Source organism: Rhinolophus sinicus, linkage group LG02, assembly GCF_036562045.2.
Source record: "Rhinolophus sinicus isolate RSC01 linkage group LG02, ASM3656204v1, whole genome shotgun sequence".
Taxonomy (NCBI): domain Eukaryota; kingdom Metazoa; phylum Chordata; class Mammalia; order Chiroptera; family Rhinolophidae; genus Rhinolophus; species Rhinolophus sinicus.
This window is the reverse complement of record NC_133752.1, coordinates 159,175,715-159,199,338: the sequence shown is the minus strand read 5'-3', so window position 1 is coordinate 159,199,338 and position 23,624 is coordinate 159,175,715. Positions and strand designations below refer to the sequence as shown.

The following is a 23,624-nucleotide window of genomic DNA, read 5'->3' as shown; positions in this document are numbered from 1 at the left end:
GGACTTAAACACATGCCCTCTAAATTCCCTTCTGATCCTCAGATTCTGTGATTTAAGGCTTCTGCAATTTTGCTCAAAGTATATACATACTGAAGTCCTTCTCATTCCAATACAGGAAGTTCACTATACATGTTAAAGCAAATTTCATTTATAATTATAGTATATATAAATTATAAATATATATTTCCCATTTCCCTTTTCTTCTAGGGGATTGTTTCTTTAGAGGGTGATTACATTGTTTTAAAAGGGTTTATCTATTCACGCTTATTTTCCCATTTGATATGTTAATCTCCTCTCTATTGTGTTAGATAAGCCTTTAGTTATTTCCATCAGATATAAACAAATGTTTCCAGTTATAGAAATTCAGGGCAGCAATATCCTATGTTCCAGAAGACTTTTAAGAATTCTTGACATGGCAGCAGCAGGCCTTTGGAATTCTTAGCACAAATAAACGGAAAGGCCCAGCTCAGTAATTAAAGATGAAGTTTATATGGTTTGAATCCTCAAATGTCAGGTCAATCATACCACATATACCAAGATACACAAATAAATCAGATATACACAGATACCAGTGCAGGCAACGTTATTTTTGCCTCATTTTGTATTTAATATTATTGAAGGCTCTACTAAAGCCTTGAAAAACACAGAAACTTTTTTTACATCATTTATCTGGAGAAATAAATATACTCCAAATGTTTATTGTCAGAACTCTGGAAAAAATTTTTCTTTTCAGTATTTTAAAAATTGGTAGCTAAAGAATTTCAGTTTGAACTATGTTAGTAACTTAAGTCTTCTTCATTGAGCTTCTAAAATTGAAAAAATTTCAAGTTCTAAATATAATAAAGACTTACATACACATTCAAATTGAAAATGGGGATTTATTTTCTATTACACTTTTCTGGCCAAGGAGATGAACATCTTTTTCCTTCTTATAACAAATGTCAGGTTGTTTTTTTTAAAGCGAAATATAACAGAAGTGCAGTTGAGAAGACTAATTCTATATGAATGGTAATAACCACAATCCAGTTAAAATAACACTTAATATAGATTTGCTTCAATTGATGATGTCAACTTTTAAAAATTAGTATTTCTCATAGCACTTCTGAGTGGCCTACATAATGTTACTTCTTCTCTAGAGTTTCCTTGACTTAACATAAGATCACATGAGATTTAGTGGCTCTGTGCTAGTTTTTAAATGTTGGACAAAGTTGGGATGGTTGATAATGTAATTCATAGAATGATCTGTGTTTTCAGAGCCCTGGGCTGGCCCAATGATTTGAGAGGCCTTGGTTCCTTTTGTAGCTAAATGTAGAGTCCATTCTTCCGCCAGCCCATTGTAGTGGCTGAAAAAGTCCAGGAAATAGATTACATTGAATGCTACTATACAGGAGAGATTTGCATTTAATGCTGTTGTTATAGGTAAGGTATTTCCTTGAGCAAAAAATTTTCATTTATGCAGTGTTTAGAGGAAACACTGAACTTTATAACCACAGTTGCCTTTCTCTGGGGAAAAGATTTTAAATCTGCTATGATCACTACCTTTCGTTTTCTTCTTCTTACAGTCATGCATGCTCTGTGATCTAAATTTCTTAAGTTCATTTAAAATCAGAGAAAACAATTCAAGAGGCTAAAAATAAGCATAAAGTAAAAAACAAACAAACATTTCTCATTTCCATTCTGTTTCAACACTGCAGAACAATATACTCATGGTGAAGCAATGTGCATGAGTGACAAAACATGGAAACCAGAAAATATAAATGTAAATCAAACTTTTAAAATCCTAGCAATACTACAACAGTAGTATTTCCTCATTTATTCTGTTGAGTCCATTCCACATGAGTTCACATTTTGGTTCCAGGAGGCCATACATTATGAGCTCTGATTGCTACTATTTGCAGAGGGTAAAGTCGAGCCTGTTGCTAGTATCTACAGGTGGCAAACTTGTAAAAATCTTCTGGAAGACTAATAAAATTATATTCTGATTATTTGTGTCCTGGATTCTTGGAGCCACAGAAATAAAAAAGGATAAAAACAAGGCATGCCCTTTTTAAAAAGTTTCTTGGACTGGGAAGTAGAAAAATAGGCGTTTTCCTTTGGGACTTCTTTTGTGGTTGAGAATGATGAGGTTGGCATTTCTGAAGAGTACTCTGTCACTTTCCTCAGTCTTTAAGAGAGTGGTAGGCTTTGGCAGTCCGGCTGTTGACAAAATCTGTCTTCTTAAACTGAGCCTTTGGAATAAGCAAACAAAGATGTGAAAGGTCTCAACATTTTCACACACACAAATACAGTTCTTAGTGACTTCTCATCAGGGTTGGTCAGAGGGGCATATGATCTGGCTCTGCTAACCATGACACATGCCTTTTAAGCCCTCTTACCTTCTTGTAGGCATTATGGAGTTCCGTGTGCATCCACAGAGAATATAGGAGAACAGAAGCAGCTTTACTTGCTTTGTTGGAGGCATAGCTGAAACGAAGAAAAGGACATTCTGAGATCAGTGAGAACGTGTGAGCCTTCTGGATGTGGCCTTTGCATGTCCCCTCAATCTTCTTTAATTGCTGTTGCTCAGTAGCCATCCATTAAGTCTGGCCACTCACAATGACAAGAGAATAAAATGGGACCTTAAAGAGGCCAGGGACCACTGTTTAAAAAAATTATTAAAAAAAATCTTTTTATATCACGAGCATAGTGCTAACAGTTAATAGAGCAAATTCCTGATATTTACAAGGAATATATCCTTAGACATGTTACTAATCCTTGAATTTATTTATAGAATACAATTTACATTTGTATATTTACATCGTCTATTATAGAATAGAAATATATTTGTATGTTTATAATATATATAGAATGAAAATGCAGGAAAGTATGACTGAAAATATGTATACACCTCTTACACTTAGTGAATCTACGAAGGTAGGAGTAATTTTTTCAAGTTAATTCAATAAATTCTTGTTGGAGCATTTATTAAAATAGTTTCAAATATTTTTTTGTATAGAGCAAATGGAGAATATATCCAAGTTACCACTGAATTTAGTTTCTGATGTTCTGCTTTTAAATTTGTCCTAAATTTCCCGTTTCTGGCTGAGGAGAAACTGTTTTCTTTGATCTTTTTCTCTTCTATCACCTGAACTACCACATGGCTGAATTTTGTCTTTTAATAAAGAAACAAGTCTTCTATTTTTCCTATCGTAGGAGTTTTTAAACATGTAACCAAGAACAGAGAATGAAAAACTGTATGGAGAAGCTCATGCTGGGTTCTTTCTCTTCCATACCACCCTTGCAGGGAGGGTAAGTCAAATCAGCACTTTCCAGATTTCTTTTTTTTTTAGTACCTCAAGGACTTGTCAGAGTAGCTGGCGTATAACCAAAGTATTAATAAATTTATGGGTCTCTAATATTTAAAATTGCAATAAGTTCTTAAATGGCCCAGCAGAAGGGCAGCAGAATGTACCAACCCAAAATATGCCTCTTTGGCATAAAAATTATTTTAGGCTGACTATTTTAAAGAAGCAGCAGACATAGGAAAAGCTCTGAAAACCCAAAAAGTTACCCTTTGGTAAGAAACATTTACACTTATGAGGGAAATCTCCATTTGTAAAAAGCATCTCCCCCTCTGTAGCAGGAAGTGAAGGATGATTCAAAATTTTTAGAAACTCTAATCAAGGGAGAAGGTAAGGACTTAAATGTGCATCACAACCATTCCCTAGTTCACTCTGTTTTTCCTGGTAACATCCCATAACTGGCTACTTCCCCAACCCCAACATCTTTGGTCTTTAGATGGAGTTATTTAAGGTGGAGGCTTGGGTCATTTTGAGGAGCTCCGTTTTCCTGGGTCTCTCATATGTATACAGGAGGTATACATGTTATTAAACTGGAGTTTCTCCTGTTAATCTGTCTTTTTCATAACAGGGGTGTCTCAGCCATGAACCTAGATGGGTAGAAAGAAAATTATTTTTCCTCCCCCTCATAAGAGTGTCATTTTCATAAAGTTTACTTATAAGTAGGTTTTTTTGACACTGGGAACTCATTTATTCACAGAAAAAATGTTGTAAATGATAATTGGTTGCCAGGCCATCCCATATGAAAGGATTTCAATCTAAAATGGAACCGGAGGATATGAAATGGAGAATGCCATGCATGCCCCCTGAAAAGAATGGACCTTCAGAACTGAGAGACAGATTTCCTGTAAATGCCCGATTTATAGAAGACCTAGACTTATCTCCTCCTGACCAATGAACATCCTCCAAGAATCCCTCCATATCCCCAAGCCAATGAAGTTACTGCTTGGACTCTGGACGGGCTTCTCCCTCTTTGCACTCTTTGCCCATAAATACAGCCCACCCCAAACCTTCAGCAGATTCCCCAGTAACTTGTTACGGCATGTGTTTCCAAATTGCAATTCCTCTGCTAGTCCAGAATGAACTCAAATTTTGATAATTTGAGCTTGTCTCAGTTTCTCTCTCTCTTTAGGTTGACACCATAAATTACAGGTCAGCTATATAACATTCTAGAAAGGAAAAAGCAGCGCACAGAACTGGTAGGAGCTCCTTGTTAACTTTTTTTTACGTTTTTTTTAGACAGGGAGTGGGAAGACTGGCTCACAAATGGACAGTCAGGGCAACAAAGAAGTAACCGAGCAGCCCATCCTGTACGTTGCTAAGCTGTAAGAAGTTTCCAAAAGTGATGGTGTATTCCCATGTTCCTGTTACGCCTGAATACTCTAATAATTAAAATCCTATGGTCTTATGGAGAATTGTTTAGAAGGTTAGATAACTACTTGGAATAGTCATTTCTGTTGTACAGCAATAATTCTTTCTTTCCACAAAGACTGAGGAACTGCTATCTGCCATGCTTTGGGATAGGGAATATTACCTGTTCTTGGAGAACTGACATTCTAACCATGCTCCTTTTAATCATTTGACTCTGAATGTGATCTTCCCTTCCCGTGGGCTTTGCCAGATGGAAGGCTGCAGAACACAAGGGGTCTATACCAGGTGGAGCAGAGGTAGAGGGCATGTGTGTTCATTCCAGGATACTACAGACTCCTAATCTCACCTGTGTGCCCAAACCCGGGTCTATCTACTACAGGCGAAGTCCGTTTGCTTTGTAACTCATTAGAACTGGGCTATAACATTTCTTTTCTTTTTCGGTTATTTACAAAAGTAACTTGTATTTAACAAGTTAAACAATTCAGAATTGCTTAAAGAGGAAAAAATAATAATTTTTATGCCCCTTTTGGATCCCATCACTCTATAAATTAACTAATAGTAATTTGATTACACAAAGTTTTTCATTCTCTTCCTCACCTGTTTTTCTTTTTTAATGGGAAAAATTTAAAGACAAATACAGGGATTTAGGATGACGCATACGCACGAAACCTTCTATTCTCAAAAGGGAACAATAAGAGATGTGATAGAGGAAATTAAGAAAGCAAGTGATAACACTTCCTGTGTATTCACTGCTTCTTCTAAGCCACCGTGGGTGACATTGGCTCCACCAATCCAAGTGAGGAAAAGGGCATTCCTGTCCATAGGACTCCCACTCTTTCTACATTCTGCTGTTCTTAAATCACAGCTATAGTTCTGGGAAACAAATTAATTCATCAGGTCAGTAAAATGCTGGAATGTACTACCCAGAGAAGCTATGGAGTTCAACTATCTCTGAATATTTTAGAAGCAAATGGGCAACTATTTGGCTTGGAGGATTCAGTTTTTCAAACTTGCTTGATCACCAAGGACTGGAGCAGATGATCTGGCCCAGCTTTACAACCTTGCTTTTGGCCCTGTTGCCCAACGACTGAATAGTCACAACTAGATTTACATATGGAGGTGGTGGTGGGGAAAGGGGAGACAGCTGATGGGCAGATACTAAAGGACTCACGCATCGCCTGTGCTGATGCTCATAATTTTCGGCAGGCCCCCAGTGTTTAGAAGATCCCGGGCATTCTGGTAACTGTTTTGGATTATATTGTTCAACGTGTAACAGGCAGAGGCTGTAGTTTCAATGAGAAGGTCAGTACTTGGAACGGTGTTGGGAATTATGGAAACCAAATCAGGTAGAGTTTCTTTGGCTACAAAATGAAACAAAAAAGAACACTTGATTAAAAAGATTGTTTCTTAATCTCAAGATCCCTATACATTTTGGGTAAAGAACATCTTAGAAAGGACATGCAACTGGTTAACAAGTATATGGAAAGATGTAACCTCTCTAATACTCAAAATTTAAAAGGAATTTTTAAAAGATGATACCCTGTGCTCAGTACATTGGAAGTCTTTTCAGAAAGCAATTTGACAGAAATGTCAGGAATATTAAAAACACTCACATTTGATTCAGTAATTCTACTTGTGGGAATTCATCCTAAAGATATCACTTTAAAAATGGAAAAAGCTTTATGCAGATATCTTTATTATAGTATTACATATAAATGAAAAATTACATTTACAAAAAGCCCAAGTATCCCAATAATAGAATATAATTAACTAAAATACATCTGCAAAGAATTTTATGCATCCTAAAACATATCTATGAAGCATATAAATAAAAAAAAATTTGTTATTATTCTATATGAAAAACCTGTATACTTATTTATACGAAGAATATACAATTAGGGAAGAAAACTGATAAAGTAATATTAGGGAATACGTAAGATACATTAGAAGAAATACACTAAAATATTAATAGAAGTTGTTTTTCTACAACAGTATTGATGGTGACCTAAAAATATTTTTAAAAAGTTATCTGTACTGTCCAAAGTATTTTTAATGCACAAATACCATTATCAAAAAAAGAGAAAGAGACTACTTTAAATTTATTTTTTTCACTATGTTAAGTTCTTGGTAATACGGTTTTAGTTTGGTTTTCTTTTGTAGTAACAAGAGCAGTATTAATAACTGACAATTTCATTATAACTTGTCCTATGGTATATATTTTGGGCAATATGAATTTGTACTTGATTCTTTGCAATAATTCTTTTCACACACATTTTCTTCTTCTCCTCGAACTACTTTTCCTCGAACTCGCCTTAAAAGACAGAGAGCATGCTTCGCTCTTCTTGTATTTTTTTTATTTTTTAAAAGATTTTACTGGGGAAGGGGAACAGGACTTTATTGGGGAACAGTGTGTACTTCCAGGACTTTTTTTTTTTTTTTCCCAAGTCAAGTTGTTGTCCTTTCAGTCTTAGTTGTGGAGGGCGCAGCTCAGCTCCAGGTCCAGTTGCTGTTGCTAGTTGCAGGGGGCGCAGCCCACCATCCCTTGTGAGACTCGAGGAATTGAACTGGCAACCTTGTAGTTGAGAGCCCACTGTTCCATGTGGGAATCGAACCAGCAGCCTTCAGAATTAGGAGCATGGAACTCTAACCGCCTGAGCCACCGGGCTGGCTCCCTTCTCTTGCTTTTTTTGGTCCTCACTGCTTTAATACAGTGTTGTGGTTATTGTCATATAATACTTCAGCTTAATTTAATTTCTTCATATGAGTTTATGTGGCACCTGGAATTGCACTTCTCTCTCTGTAATACTGATTGTAATTAGTTATGTGCCTGTCTCTATTCCAATGGGGTCCTTTGAGGACACTTAGAGAATGCATTTCTAGCATTGACCACTATGCCTAAAATAGAGGTACTCTTTAAAGGACACTCAACAGTATGTCATCCTGTGATAATCCTTGTACCTGACAGGAAAGACATACCTTCTGCTCAGAGGCCAGAGTCCTTTCTTTTTCACTGTCATTTAAGCCTCACAGCATAGTGTTAAGAGCTCAGATCCCAACTTCTGAAGCCACATTTCTTTAGTTTCAGTCCTGTCTTTGCCACTTAATGGCTGTGCGATCTGGCCAACCTATGTAACCTCTCTATGCTGCATTTTCCTAATTTGTAAAATGGGGTAATAAAAGTATCTACCTCAAAGGGTTGTTTTCAGGGATTAAATAGGTTAATACATGTTAACTGTATCATAGACCCTGCACTAATAAGCTCTCAATAGATATGAGCTATTATTGGAAGGCTGATTCCTCCTTTTAATAAGTTAAACCACAGAATTAAAGGCCTTGAGAACATGAGTTTCCCTTCCCCTCAATTTAGGTCAGCGACACAGAAATAAGTCTGGGACAATCACAACAGAAAATGTCCAATCAATCTCTGTCTGCAGGGTGTGGTAATGGCGGTGGAGACCGAGGGCACCCACACTGAGAATGACTTCTGATGAAAGAGCCCCACCTCTCCTGCTCACAACCAGGAGGAATGTCCATTCTGTAGATCAATATTAAGGTGGAAACGTAGGGTCATGTAGAGTCTTTAACAATTTGTATCATGTTTGTTTTTCTTAGAAAAGTAGTATAACTGTTTACATCGACAAAGCTTAATACTAGAATATAGCTTCTCTTTCTTTTCTCTGTCTGTGTATATATATTATATATATAAGACATATATTATATATATAACATACATATATATATAAAACATATATATATATACATATATATATACATATATACACAAACACACACACATTTACAGAGAGGGTGCAAAAAAAATGTATACACATTTTAAGAAAGGAAATTAAAATTACGCTGATGGTAACCACTCTGAGTACCTCTTGTGGTTGCAGAAGTCAAACGTGCCCTGTACTCATATTTTGTTTTCGGTATTACTGAGTATTTTGGAATTTCGGTATTTCGGAATTTTAATATAGAATTTTCCTTTCTTAATATGTGTATACATTTTTCTGGCACTATGTGTGTGTGTGTGTGTGTGTGTGTGTCTGTGTGCGCACACACACATACACACACAGTGGGCCTTCATAAATACATTCACTTTGGGACAATTAAAATTGAATCTTTATAGTGAAATATAAAATTAAAGGCCTTATTATGATATTGGAGCATTATAGCTCAATGTCATATTGTTGAGGGAGATTTTATTTAATGCCTAAACTCAATGCCTTAAAATGCCAAGATATTAGGTGGATGTCTGAAAACATCTGTACCAATGAATAAATGTGAATTGAGATTCTAGAGATGTATCCAAATACTTCCTGCTACCTGCAAATACTGTACATTATGTCATTTGATCCTGGGGCAAACACTGTTAGGTAGTGATTATTAATCTCGTTCTGTTTAGAGCAGTTAAATGGCTCACCAAAGTGACATGGGTGGCCAAGTAGCATTGTAGGATGCAGACCCACGTGTTCTATATGAGATCCATTATTCTGTCATCATATTCAGTTGCCTATCCTCAAATTTTTAAGAAAATGTAAGTTTTAAATTTATTACTATAAATCTAAGTAAAACATGTTAACTTCATTCCAGGTCATCATGTGGGAAGTTTTGGCCTAGAAATCTCAAGAGAAACACAAAGCATATACTTCACAGCGATTTTCACTTATTCCTGGTTATTAATATGCTAAATCAAGATGGGTCATTATACTCAAATTATATTTTTGACATAAAGCCAGTTTGGAATATAAAAACTGCATTTATTTTGCTGAAGCCTCTTCTCACTATTGTCCTTCAAAGGAGGGGAGGAGGTTAATCAGTGAAATCTTCTTACATAACCTGTGCAGCTCTAGCTTTATCTTCCCAACAGTGAGAGGGCTGTAGACCCTGAGACCGACAGCATTTCTGCCCTGAAGGCACATGCAGAATGTGTAGAGTGCAGTTATTTTCATCGTCACTATTTTAAAAGATGGAGTCAACATTTCATTTGGGAAAAGATAAAAAAAAGTCAAAGGATAATTCACCTGATGGAAGCGCAGCACTAAAGTGCACAGAAAACAATGGGGAGAAACACTTTCATAATTATGACAGTGCCTACGGCAAGGTTTCTTTCAGAGTCACCGAAAAATTTCCAGGTCTTGATGCTTATAATAGGCATGAAACCACCTGTCCAGTGTTGTGCGGTTGGCTGTCTTTAGAAATGACATTATTAAAACATAACCACAGGCTTCAATAGGTCTGCTGCGGCTGCTGTGTGTAATTTCAGAATAATCCAATCCATTAAAAAAACACAAAGAAACAAAAATCGGTGTATAATTTCAGTGAAATTTTGTGAAAAACTGAATTTCAAGTTGTCAGAAATGACTACGGAGCGTTAGGAAGCATGATTAATGTTAGCATCATCTTCCTATTGTCTCATTTTACAGTTTTTGACTCGATCCACAAACATCAGACATTTCTAGGTATAAAGTAAATAAATGAAAATTGTTATGTGATAGAGTAATAATACTCTCTCCAAAAAAGGAGTAAATGTGTTTCATCGCATTTATTCTAAAATGATCTATGCCGAGTCCGCTATATTCAGTGACTGCTTCTTTCTTTTTTTTAAATGATTATGTGTCTGTCCACATGTTTCTAGTTCACAATGGCCACACTTCTAAAGTAAACAACTACCATGTTTCCCCGAAAATAAGACCTAACCGGAAAATATGCCCTAGCACGATTTTTCAGGATGACATCCTCTGAACATAAACCCTAATCCATCTTTTGGAACAAAAATTAATATAAGACTCGGTCTTATTTTCGGGGAAACACGGTACTGTGTGTGTGTGCGTTTAATGTTTTAGAAGAGTGGTGCTTAAGCAGGCCAGGCAGAGAACCTTCTGAGAGACAGCTACATGGATTCAAGACTTCACTGGGTGGCAGGCACAGCTGGGGGCCTGCTAATTATTAGGATGGTCTAGAATTTTACTTACTAGAATGTTACTTGATAATTATTAGGATGGTCTAGAATTTCTCTTCTGCAGTAGTGAAAACAAAACAAAATGCTGGATACTGAAAAAATCCTGTTTGAGACACAGTGAGAAAGCCTACCCTTGATGTTTGGGTGGATGCACATAAGCCAGGTTTATTATCACATTTTGCTCTTTATTCACATTTCCAGTTTATCATTGTAAAAAGAATGTGATAAGGACAATGTTTTGTTGCATTTGTATTTTCAATATGTACACATGACTGCTAGACACCTGTATGGACTCACCAATGTCACTGCGCAGAGAAAGATTACGAGACAAATTCCTCAGCAGGGAGACGGCCGTCTTTTTCACACTTGGGTCTCCAATATGCAGCATGTTCCGGGTGTGCTGAAGGCCATTTTCCTTCTGGACAACTGTCTGGGCTACTGACATGGGCATCTGTTTTGTGAGACACATCCTATAAATACATTCGCATTGACTTCAGGGTTATAGCGTTTCTGTAAGATTACTAGAGATTGAGCAAGAAGTTTTAAAAACGAACAGAATGATGAAATCAGTCTAAAGGTGTTTTCCTCAAGTTCTTATTAGGTTTTCGATTTAATTACTGGATACAAACAGTTTATGCAATATTTTTAAATACAACACTGGATCTGGTTAGCTACTGTATTTTTTGCATCTGTTTATAGATAAAATGAGCCTGTCTTTTCCTTTCCTTTCTATTGATCAGTCTGCTCTTCATTCACATTTTCAGTTCATCACTGTGTAAAGAATATAAGAAAAATGTTTTAGAATCAGTTACACTAAAGTCATAAAATGAGTTGGGTAATGTTTTCCCTTTTGCTATTTTCTTGAACTATTTGAATAATACAAGAATAATCTCAACTTTGTGCTTCTGGTAGAATTTCACTGGAAAGCCAACTGAGCTGAGAAAAACTCTAAAGTGAGATGTCTTTGATTATTATTTCAATGACTTATTCATTTTTTTCTGTTTCTTCTTGTTCAAATTTTGGCATTTTACATGTTTTCATAAACTTATTTATTCATTTCCAAAAAGCCTGTTTATTCTGACAGAAATACTGGGCTTTTAAAGAAAAGACTGTAAGGCTAGTTAGGTTATTTGTAATTCTGTGCTCTGTATCAGAGGCTGCATGCACAAGCTGCTGGTCTACGTCTAGGCAGGCCCAGGTTCGCTAGACGCAAAGCTTATTGGAATTAGGCTGGTCACCTACTTTCGGGGGTGGGGGGGGGTCTGCGTTCCAACTAGACCCTTCCTAGCATCAACAAACTTCCAACAATACTGGGGGCCTTAGCTTGTGTTGGTAACTTTATAGATTTCTATTTGAAGCTAATTTGAGGCCACCATGCCAGAAAATCCTGTAATTCACGACCATTCTTCAGGGTGCTTATCTCCTGTGTTTATCTTATTGAAACACTGCTTGTTTCCTCCTCCCTCCTGCAGGATGTTCCCCTTCTTCCATTCTCCACTGAACCTTTCAGAGCAGGGGCTCTCATTATATGGTCCAGGATAGGTTTCACGGAGGGGACAGGAGGTCTGTAAAACTACGTTTCTGTTGTTTATAATAAACTTTCTCAGAGATAGGGCCCATAACTTTTAGTCAATAATCACTATTTTAGAATGTTTGTTTTATTGTAAACAGTTACACTTTGCTTTCACGAATTTGCAAAACATACCACTTGACTATTTGCTCTCTTCTGAGAGGAATCGATACCCTGTACGCCATCCAGCAAAACGGCTATTTATTCTGCACAAGTCCTGTGTCTTGGGCAGCGATGTAGTTTAGCATTCCTCTCTCTTCCCAAGGGCCCGTCTAGGTATTTATGTCTGCCTTCCTATGCAAAACTCTGCTCTTCTGAGTCACTGCCATGCAGCTCTATCACTTCCATCCCACTTTCTGTCATTTCAAGGCCTATCATTGGTCCGTTCCCAACATCCAGTGGAGGCTCAGAGTCTTCTCTGCCTTGATTCTGTTGTGGATGACCATATTAATTACTTCACATTTCTCAGACTTCCTAAAAGTCACTGTCTCCATCTCTTTCGTACATCAGCCATTCACTTCCGTGATCACACAGAACCTGTATTCACTCAAAAATACCTTGGCTTTGAAAACATAAACTCCAGCGCTGACTCTGAACACAACTTCCTGTTCGCCTGGCTCTCTCCCCCTTACTCCTACCATATATCTTCTTTAGCCTCAGCAAGAACTCCAGTCCCTTTATCTCAAGCTTTACTCCTCACACCTCAAGTTATCAATTCTCTCTTGCCTTAACTTTCTTTCTTAGTTAGATTAGGGTACATGAACCATCACATCAAATACTACCTTTTCAATCCCCTTATCATCATAGCTTATTGTCCACCCACCCACTAAAACTGTAAAACTTATTTTATACTTGGTTACCATATTTTGCTAAATAGTGCATTTGCAGGTTGCTACTTCTGTAAATATGTGGTCTTTATTAATCTCCACTAGGAATCAAATGTTGCTAGTCAACTTGCTGTTTCTTCAACACTGGTGGGGATTTCTAAGCTTTATACCAGAATGATCCTTCTAAAATATAATCTGATTATGTTCCACCTCACGTTTAAACCCTGTAATGATTCCCGATTGCCTTCAGAATAATGTTGAAATGTTAGCATGGCACATACAGTCCTTCATAGCCTGCCATCTTCTTTCCTCTCTTTCCTTACCATTACTCCCTAATTCTTTAGGCTACCACTATACAAAACTGTGTATCTCTCCTATTAGAACATAAGCTTCTTGAAAGGAGGTAATACATCTTATCTGTCTTTTCTCCCCCTCAGTGCCTTCCATGGTGCCTAGAACATGATAGGTACTATATAAACATTTATTGATGTGAACTCTATGAATAAATGTGCCATCAAGTTTTTCTGAATTTTCACTATCACCTCAGAAGGTGCTTGATGAGAATCAAGACAGATTAAAAAGTCACAAGACACTTATTTCTTAAAATGTTTCCTTTTAAAATTAAACTGTTGTGTTCTATGTAGCTCGAGCATACTATACCATTTAATGCTATATTCTTATATAAAATAAAGACCTTTGATGACTGTACATAAAAATAACCACTGGAAACATGCAAGTCTAGATGAAGTCTGGATCCTCAAATGTTTGCCCAACTAAGGAAACGTATAGCAGTCTTATTAATTCTGATTCATTGAGGGAAATAAGTAAGTCTGCAGAAGAATGCAGTAAATTCTTTAGAATTTGCTCAATAAGGAAAATAAACCATCAGACTTGCCAAATAGAGATTTTATATTCCAGTTTTAAAGGATACGTGAGAATGACGGCTAATTAGTTGGTCAACTGTTCGCAAATAGCACTTCCAGTTCATACTGTCCTGATGACTAATGAGGTTGAACACCTTTTCAAGTGAGTATTGGCCTTTCTGAAATACCTGTTCAGGTCTCTTGTCCATTTTTGTATTGGATTGTCTATCTTTTCATTGTTAACTTGAAGTTTTCCTTTTTTCTAGATACCAACATTTGTTACTTATGTATGTTGCAAAAATCTTTTCTTACTCTGTGATTTGCCTTTTTTCTTTCTTAACATTGTCTTTTGATAGCATAATAACATAAACTATTAATTTTAATGTAGTCAATTTATAAAATATTTACTTTATGGTTAGTGCTTTTTGTGTCCACTTTTAGGAAATCTTTCCCTATTCCAGATCATGAAGATATTCTTCTATGTTACCACTTAGAAGCTTTATTGTTCTGCCTTTCACATTGAATTCTCATTGCTGTTGGAACTGATTTTCAGTAAGTTGTGAGGTAGGGAATAGGTTTTTTTTTCCCAACAGGTATGAAATTAAGTGCTTTTAAAATGTTTTAGAAACTTGAAAACTGTTTATTTCAATGACTTTTAACTTTTACTATGTGATGTTTAATCTACGTATTTATTTATTTTATTGAGATATAACTGACATATAACAGTGTATTAGTTTTAGGTATACAATATAATGATTTGATATATGTATATGTTATGAAATGATTACCACAAGTCTAATGAACATCTATCACCACACACAGTTAACATATTTTCTTTTTCCTTTTTGTGATGAGACCTTTTAAGCTCTACTCCCTTAACAACTTTCAAATATAGAATACAGTATTGTTAACTACAGTCATCATCATGCTGTACATTTTATTGCCGGGACTTATTTATCTTACAACTGAAAGTTTGTACCTTAATCTTTTAATTTATATTACACATTTAATTTATACTGTACTTGTAAATTTATATCCTACACTGTACTTAGTTTGCTAAATGGGTAAATTTTATTGATCCATCCCCTTTCCTTACTTATTATTAAAATGACCATTATAGCCAAACTATTAAAAGTGTATATTAATGTAGTTTTATTGGCTAGAAGTTATGTCATAATTTGACACTTAAATTATCTTTTAGGAAGCTATTCACTTCAGTTTATGTTCTTTGTCACTGAAGGCACATGGCCATCAACTGCTCAGCATCAACTGCTCAGTTATGAACACAAGGTTTATGGACTGGATATTTTCTGGAATTATGTGTAATGGCCTGCTTATCATGTTTTTCTATTCAATGACTCCTTTTAGAAATTATAAAACCAAATATTTTTTTATCACACCACCTAAGCACAACAAAATTAGGAAAAGTCATAATTAGAAAAGATATACATAGAAGTCAAAATTTTAATAATAAACATCTCATGACTTATAAGAACAAAGGTTCCTTATATCTTTGTCCCATGTTGCTGATGATTTCTCCTATAAAGTTCAACTCTAACAACCTTGAGATTAATACCAGTTTAGTGTAGGCCTCCCTTCAGGGGACTGGACTGGTCTAAGGTTAGTGATGATTTTCAATGCCTTGACACAATTAGGACAGTTATGAAGATATCTCCATTGCTTGGATCCCTTTTAAAACGTGGAATTTCCCAGTACCTTAGATTTCTGTTTATCTGTTTGTCCAAGCTAGGTTATTACGAAACACAGAGATTTTGTCTTATTCACCACTGTATACTTAGCAGTACGTTAGCTCTTGTTACGTAGTAGGTGCTAAAAAATGTTTAATACATGATTGAAGAAACTTTGGATCTAGGGAATAAATTACATCTCTGGACTGTTTGGATTCCATGAGATCTTGGAATGGAAGAGACTAAAATCCAAGCTTAAAGGGGTCACTCATACTGAACCAGACTCAGAGCACAGCAAGCTTAAATATAAACACACAGCAATTTAATTTCTGGCATTTTCTTGTAAGTTGGCTGGTAGCTAATAAGAGGGCTTCTGTAGTCTGGGAAAGTGAAAGAAATGGTTTTGGGAAACTTAGCAAAGGAAATGGAAGGTAAAATGATGATGTCCCTGTGTCATTCAGAGCTCCCTGGTAGTTCCTCGTTTCTTTCTCTTTGTGCACAGGTACATTTTGCAGAAAATCAAAGAGATTAAAAGTTTGGTCGTATTCTTAACCACAGTGCTAAGATAAGAGAAATGCTGGTTTTAGTATTTCACAATTTTATGCAAAACAGAGCAAGCCTCTGTGTAAACACGTGAAAGAATGAATATGGTTTCTCAAGTAAAGAATAAATAATATTTTTGTTATGTACAGGAGTGCTTTTCCCTATGAGGATGGATACTTGGAGACTGGCCATATAACGAACTATTTGGGGGGAGTTTATTCTAATCATTTTATGATTAAGGCAAGGAATATAAGCTTTGAATATAAGTTCAAATTGAATATAAGTTCAATTTGAATATAAGTTCAAATAATTAAGTATTTACAGAATCGCTAACTATGTAGCAAGGTGTAAAATACATGAGGAAGGGAATAAGCTTTTACTGTTTGATGTATTTTGACTTTGCTAGTTTAAAGTAAGTACATCTGTAAAGAGAATCAGCTCTGTATTTTGTAGTTGAATTTCTGGGACCCAAAAGCACAGATGTCCTTTCCAACTCCATACTGCAGTGAACATCTGTTGTCTTCGCCTGCCCAGCATTCATTCTTCCTTTTGGTAATAAAATTTTGATTTTCCATTAGGGATCTACTCCTTCACCATTTCAGTGGTACAAGTGGAAGTGACCCTTGCCCACTCAAACCCATGCCCCTGAAAGTCACATGTGGGCATGTTACCCAGACCCAGCCAATCAGAACATCACAGGCTCCAAGCACAGGTACTGGTTCAGAAATGGGTAAGTGAGACTCATTCTCTGAGCTCTTAATGGAGCTATTGGGAAAAGAGTCGCTTCTTCTCTTGGGGGACATTGGGCTGGATAAAATGTAAGCCTGAAATCACTCATGGCTATCTTTGCTACAATGTGAGGAGAGCCTTTGAGAATGAAACCAACAGAGGAAAACAGAGACCCGAGATAGAGAGACACAATTACAATTCCTGGGGCACTTACGTTGCGCCATGACAGAAAGAAGACCCATCCTGGGCTTTTCAGTTATATGTGCCAAGAAATTCCTCTTTTTTTGCCTAAGCCCGTTTAGGTAGTATTCTGAGACTTGCAACTGAAAGAGCTCTGACTGGTATCAGTTTTTATGAGTCTTTTACTTGAAGTTACTTGGCTTGACAGTAGTTGAGGCTGAAAGTCCTGGAAAGCTCCAACTCTCTGGCAATTTCTATCAACTGTCTTGACTGAAAACTTTTGCTCTTAGCTCACTGTGTCATCTCTGAACCTAATGTAGGTGTGTCTACAATGTCATTATTTTTAAAAAGTAGAAAAACAGGCATGATACTCACTGGTCCACTTCCTGCCGTGAGATTCTGGAGCGCTCCTAAAGATGCTTCCTGGGTGTAGTTTCGGACACTCTTGGCGATCAAGGACAGATACATCCGTATCACGATGGAGTGCCACAGCCACTCCACGCCTTTGGGGTTGCTTTTTTCCTCTGGCATAGGCATGTCCTGGTATTGCTAACCACACGTGTGATGAAATCCAGAATTAACGCCTGTAAGTGTTTTCTACAATTCCACACCCAAACCAAGAGACCAGAAATACTATCTAGTCTAGAGAGAGTAATAATTTGCATAAGAAGAAGCCCTTGAAATGGAACTGGAAAAGCAAATATGTATGATTTCCAATCACTTAACTTTTAGCCCATGATGATTTCTCCCTAGCAACATCCCGTACGCCCCAACTTTACATTTCACAGTGAGAAAGAACTCAGAGAATTAAGCATAGGCTGTTCTAGAATAGTTTTCAGGCTGCTGTTAAACTAAAAGCTAAATTAGTCACAACCACTCTGAAGATAAGCAAAACAAGCCTCTTCTCTCAGAGTCTACTGAAGTGGTCTGGGATCACATCAGGATTCTAAATTTACCAGTTGTTCTCCAAGTTCACAAACACCATTGTACTCTGGGGAGTAGGAGAGGTCACATTCTTTCAGTTTTCATGAAATGCCAGCATGGACAGCACTCCTTCTTATGGGTTTGCCTTTAGGATGTCCAAAGTTTGTTTTCAGAATGTCCAAATCCAAACATCAGGGCTGCTTTTAATGTTAAACATTTACATACCATTGGCCATGTTGCATGGCGCCTATTTCCTAACCTATAGGGCACAAAGCAGCATGAATTAAAGACTAACCATGTAAAGCTGGGGCCAGATTGCCTGAAATTGAATTCCATTCCCTCCGCTAATCTGCTGAATATTTGGTCTGGGAAAACTGATTCACCTTCCTGTACCTGTTTCCTCATCAGTAAATGAGAGTAAATAATACACACCCTTGCAGGTGTGGTGTAAGGATTAAAAGAACATAAAATGGTGCCTGACATATACTAAGTACTCAGAAATATACACACATCCACACTTATTTTTCAAAGTGCTCCCAATATACCTCTTTTACTTTCCTGCTTCGACTGCCAAAACACCCAATACTTTTGTTGTTGTCCGTCTGGATATTCCGGTTTTGAATATAGATACTCTGGGAATATTTCTCTGGGAGCTCTGCCTCCAGCTGGTAGGAGAGGTTATGAAGAATGCACACACAATTCTCTGTGGCCTGGGACAACAAAACATAAATATTGATCATATACATATCGGCATGCCTTTTGCAGGTGTGATATCACAGGACTCATTCGCCTCTAGATTTTACAAGGTTTACTGGATGTTTGGACATCTGGGAGCCTGGGGGAGTGGAATGAGTCTGGCTAGGAAGCCTAAGGCTAGAGCATGAATGGTTATGAGCACAATGCTAAGAAGGAAAGGCTGAATGTTTTAAAACACTGGAGAGCCTTTCTAGTTTACTTTTTAAAGAGTATGTTCACACAGATTCTGTATTTTAGATACATAACTTAGTAGCCATGTGGAGTTGGAAAACAGGAGGAGATGTTTGTAGGGACCAGTCAGTATGAAAGTTGCACAAACTAGGACAGCAGAAGTAGCACTCGAGAGGAGTGGATAAACCAAAGGGCATTTCAGGGGTAGAATGGACATGATCAGTTGCTCAGTGGATGTGGGATGTGAGGGAAAGGAGGCAGTTTGCGATTACTCAGGTTTCTATTTTTATTTGGTGGAGGTGATAATTATTAAGAAGGATTACACAGAGAAGGAGCAAGTTTAGGAATGAGGAAAGAGACGAATTTAAGCTCATTGCTGAACATGTAGCATTTGGGCTCCTTTCGAATATCCACAAAGTTGTTAAAGGAATAGCTGGAAATTTGGGTCTGGAAAGTAGGAAGAAAAATGGGGCTAGACAGATTTCAATATATCTAAGCATGTGTGGGAATCTTAAGCTTAGCAAATGAGTTGAATAAAGCTAAACTCAAGCCGTTACTTCAAGAATACTCTGTTGTATTACCAATTATATTAAATAAGTTAAGAATACTCTGAAGAATCTTAGACAAAATAAGTAATTCAATATGTAAGATATTTAACTCTTGAATCACCTTGTCATCTGGCTGGTAATCTGCAATGGTCCCTCTGACATAATGGACCAGGGAGTCAATCAGTCCATCACACCTTCTCATCAATTTCCTCCCATCAGGGCCAGCTGAACTCATGTTTCTATCAGGAAAAACAAACAAACAAACAAACCATAAGACTCAGGTTATTTATCCAACATGCCTTTGTTTTGAAGCTTTTCTTGATATTCTTTCCAATTGGAAAACTGGCAAATTTATAAAAGTGTGACAGACTTGTCCTGGGATCTGTATCAATTGCTCAACGGTCATCAAATCTGGACACAACTTCTAAATATATTCACATAACATGTCATCATGTCAATAAAAATCTTCTACTTCATTCCAAGCACCAAGGTCATAGCATTATTTACTTAATCTTCACCCCATTTTTGAAAAGGTATACACACGAGGCAAAGATTTTGCAATTAAAAGGAGAACAAATGATAAAAATAGGCAGAGTAGTGCACTAGACAGCCAAGTCCCAACTTGTTCCGTGACATATAAGTTAAATTCATTGGGCTTAAATTCATTGGGCCTCAGTTTCATCATTTATAAAGACAGGGTGCTGTACTGTATTACTGGGGGTTTTGTAGGTTTCAATATAAGCTGTTATTGACAAATGTTAAACCAGATGGTCAAAAATGTGATGAGTCTGTCATTAAAATGGCAGAGATGTCACGAAAAATGGAGGGTTTCACAGTGTTTAAGACCTACGTCAAAAGCATGACCTATAAATATCTTTGCACTTAGTCTATTTCTAATTTTGCTAAGCCACGACACCTTTCTATAAACAGTAACTAAATCTACAAGTGGAGGTTGCTTCCTTTTAGAGGACTGAAGCTTATCAAATACAGCAAAGTAATACATTTGGGGATCATGTTTCAATTCCGGTATTATTGTTGCCAGGTCCCTTTGGATTAAGTTTTTCTTGTTAGCATTAATCCTTTAAAAAGATTTCCCCCCCCAAAATGTTAACATCTTTGTCAACAAGAATGGCAAAAAAACAATGCCTTTAGGTTTTACGAATTTTGAGAACCACCCTTATTTCCTTTCACTAACTTCAATTGTTAAGAACTACTCCAGTTCCTTTTACCAGTAGGCAGAATATTCAAAGCATATTAAAGACGTGCTGTTTATAATTTCTCACTAGCGTCATTCTTAACATCAAAATAACAATTCCGAGAACTTTGTGTCTTAGTTTCTTCATTTTTAAAATAATACATTGCACTCAGTGATTTCAAAAAAAGACTTTCTGCTTCAAAATACTCTCAATACACATTATCAAAGAACAAATGTGCCCAGCGCTAAAGGGAATGAGGGAGGGGCACAGAGCACTGTACGCTGCTCCTATGGAGAGCTTCTCTACAGGCTGAAACTGATGATACTTGACTGTTTCTAACCCACAAAAATGCAATTTCAGGATTCAACCTAAGAGTTGAAGAGATACGACCAACACACCTAAAACTCTAAGGATATAATAACGATTTAATGGCTGCTGAATTGATACAACGAACTTTTCATTTTAACAAAATCCCTTCTGTGACTTTGGTTCTCATTTGACATTTCTTATTAAAAGATTCACTTCCTTATCTAATTTTGACTGTAGCTAAAAAATTTGACACTTTGTCCAGTAAGAAAAGATAATGAGTGGGCTCATAAACTGTTAATAAAATTTTTACTATAGTTTTTTTTCCCCCTCGAGAAATGATCATTTGAACCAAGATCCTCTATCTGCTCTCTGAGCCAGTCTCATTATTTTACACATGGAGAAACTGATGTTCAGAGAGTTTAAGCTACTTTTCCTGGTGACAGCAAATGAGTGGTAAAGTCAGGGTAGGAGAGGCATGCCTTATGCTCAGGGCGGTTCCAGAGTGGGAGCAAAGCTCATCTAACACTCATGCAGTCTGTCATTTGTTTAGAAAATACCATATGTCCCCAACTCCAAGACAACATTATCATGTTTTAAAGCTTCCTTTTGACCTTTTCGACCTCTGGCTTAGGAAAATGGCAGTCGTTTAAAATTGCTTTGGCAAATCAAAAGGTCTATCTTTTTCACTAGCTAAACCTATTACATAGCTTTCAGATGGATGACTTTGTTTAACTTTGGGGGTGTTTATTTTGGGTAAGAATGGTAATCCAGTCTGGCAGTACTGCCAGTTCACATGTACTAATGGTTGTCCTGTAGTTTGGTATTATCCAGACTCTTGCTTGCTTGAAATGGGGCTTATCAGGGGCTTCTGGCAGTTGATCCCTTTGCTGACAGAAAGCGCATGGAACCCCACTGCTTCCGTATTTGCTCCTGCATATCAAAAATAGTTCTTACCTTACTCAACTACCCAGAAATATAAATGATAAGGGTGCATGATTTTACAGCACTACATCCAGGAATAGAAGTCTCTAGTCAGAAAGGGATTTGTTATTGTAACACCCAATAATTATTAGAAAATAATAAATCTACCTTAAAGTATTTTTTCAACAGCTAATAATCAGTTTGTGGGAATCAGAGAATTAACATGACTAAGCTTAGGCAGAATCGATCCTTTTACAATGTAGCTCCTGAATCCTGAGAACTATTTACCTATAACTGTTTCCTATATGTAGCCCAATAGAAGTTTAAGATGGAAAAACATCTCAAAACTATAAATAAAATGTATCAAAACAATTATCTTGTTGAAAAGTAAAAGAGAATATGCATACAAACACAGTAGTTAATAAAACCCGATTATCAGAGTTGTCAATGAATATATTGGAAATGTTAGTGTCTTGTTAGAATTTGATTAAACAATGAGGCTTCCCCCACCCCCAACCTGGTATAATCTAAGAGAAGTCTGAGTAAATACCTGCGTGAGTACATTTTAGGAAACTAAAACTGTGTACTACCGTTATACTGAAATTTAAAAACCAGGTCCTTAGACTGGGGGCTGGAGGCAAGGGCCTCAGGAGGGGGGCCTCAGGGAGGAGATACTAGGATTGTTTAGGAGCTCTTTACCTCCACTGGGCCTGAATGGGAGGATACCAGCCTGAACTGTAGCTTGTGTTTGATATTAAGAAGAATTTTTCTGGTAATGATTTATAAGGGGTGGGAAAAAAAGAATCTGAACTCCGTATGTCTGTAAATAAAACTTCACATATTTAGGAGGATTCAGGTGTTTTATCTGAAAGCAAATCAGTGATTCATGACTCTCTTCAGGACCACTAATCTGACACATTCCTGAGTGTCACAATGAAAAAGAGAAAAGAAAATCAAACACCCTGGGTCTTGCTAGAATTAAAAGGAAGAATGGTATGTCTTTGTTAAGATTAACGACAGTGTGACTAAACTTTAAATTCATATAGCAAACCAAACAATGGACAATGTTAAATGATAAAAGCAGCTGCAATTTAGTGTGTGCTAGACATTATAGCAGGTACTTTACAAATATCATGATCTGTAATTTTCACAAAATTCCTGAAATTAAGTTTCGCTAAAATCTCATTCAGAATCGTGACCTGTGACTCTTTGTTTAAAATCAGAGTTTAAAATTCTTCTGACAGGATTTCTACTGGCCCTGCCATAAAGGGGCTGTGTGTGTGTGTGTGTGTGTGTGTGTGTGTGTGTGTGTGTCCATATGCAGGTGTGCTGTCAAATAGCTCGTGCGCCAGCACTGAAAGGAAGTTTGTTACAACACAGAATGTCCAAGCTTGGTGAATGGTCAACTGACTTGGGGAAAAGATGTACTGACAAGACATGTTTAAAGTAAAAGAGTATAATTATTTCTAGGACAAACAATAATAGAATTGGAATGAATCTTTTCAAGAAAACTTTGCCAGCAAAATAAGAAATTCTAAGAGGCAGATTTTTTTTTTTTAAGTGGGGCTATTTCCACTGATAACAGGCACGGTTGCCTACAACCACCCAGTTTACGCATGCGTCCTATGCAAGACCTGCTGCCTCTGGGACCAGTCTTAAGACTAAAGTTCTAACCAGCACTCTGAGACAGTGATCACCTCAATGTTTTTTAAATAATTGTGTCCACCA

The 23,624-nt window shown here is 36.8% G+C and overlaps 1 protein-coding gene across 1 annotated transcript in view; it reads right to left on the bottom strand.

Annotated features, from left to right (window-relative positions):
* Nucleotides 1-466: 466 nt before the first annotated feature.
* PKP2 (plakophilin 2) overlaps nucleotides 467-23,624 on the bottom strand; it is a 77,144-nt gene continuing 53,986 nt past the window's right edge. Inside the window, exons 7-13 of the mRNA XM_019736575.2 lie at nucleotides 19,592-19,709; nucleotides 18,541-18,705; nucleotides 17,447-17,620; nucleotides 10,969-11,122; nucleotides 5,881-6,070; nucleotides 2,376-2,463; nucleotides 467-2,228 (exon numbers count right to left, since the gene is read on the bottom strand). Coding sequence (XP_019592134.1) covers nucleotides 2,160-2,228; nucleotides 2,376-2,463; nucleotides 5,881-6,070; nucleotides 10,969-11,122; nucleotides 17,447-17,620; nucleotides 18,541-18,705; nucleotides 19,592-19,709 — 958 coding nt within the window. The 3' untranslated portion in view covers nucleotides 467-2,159. The remainder of the gene's footprint in view (nucleotides 2,229-2,375; nucleotides 2,464-5,880; nucleotides 6,071-10,968; nucleotides 11,123-17,446; nucleotides 17,621-18,540; nucleotides 18,706-19,591; nucleotides 19,710-23,624) is intronic.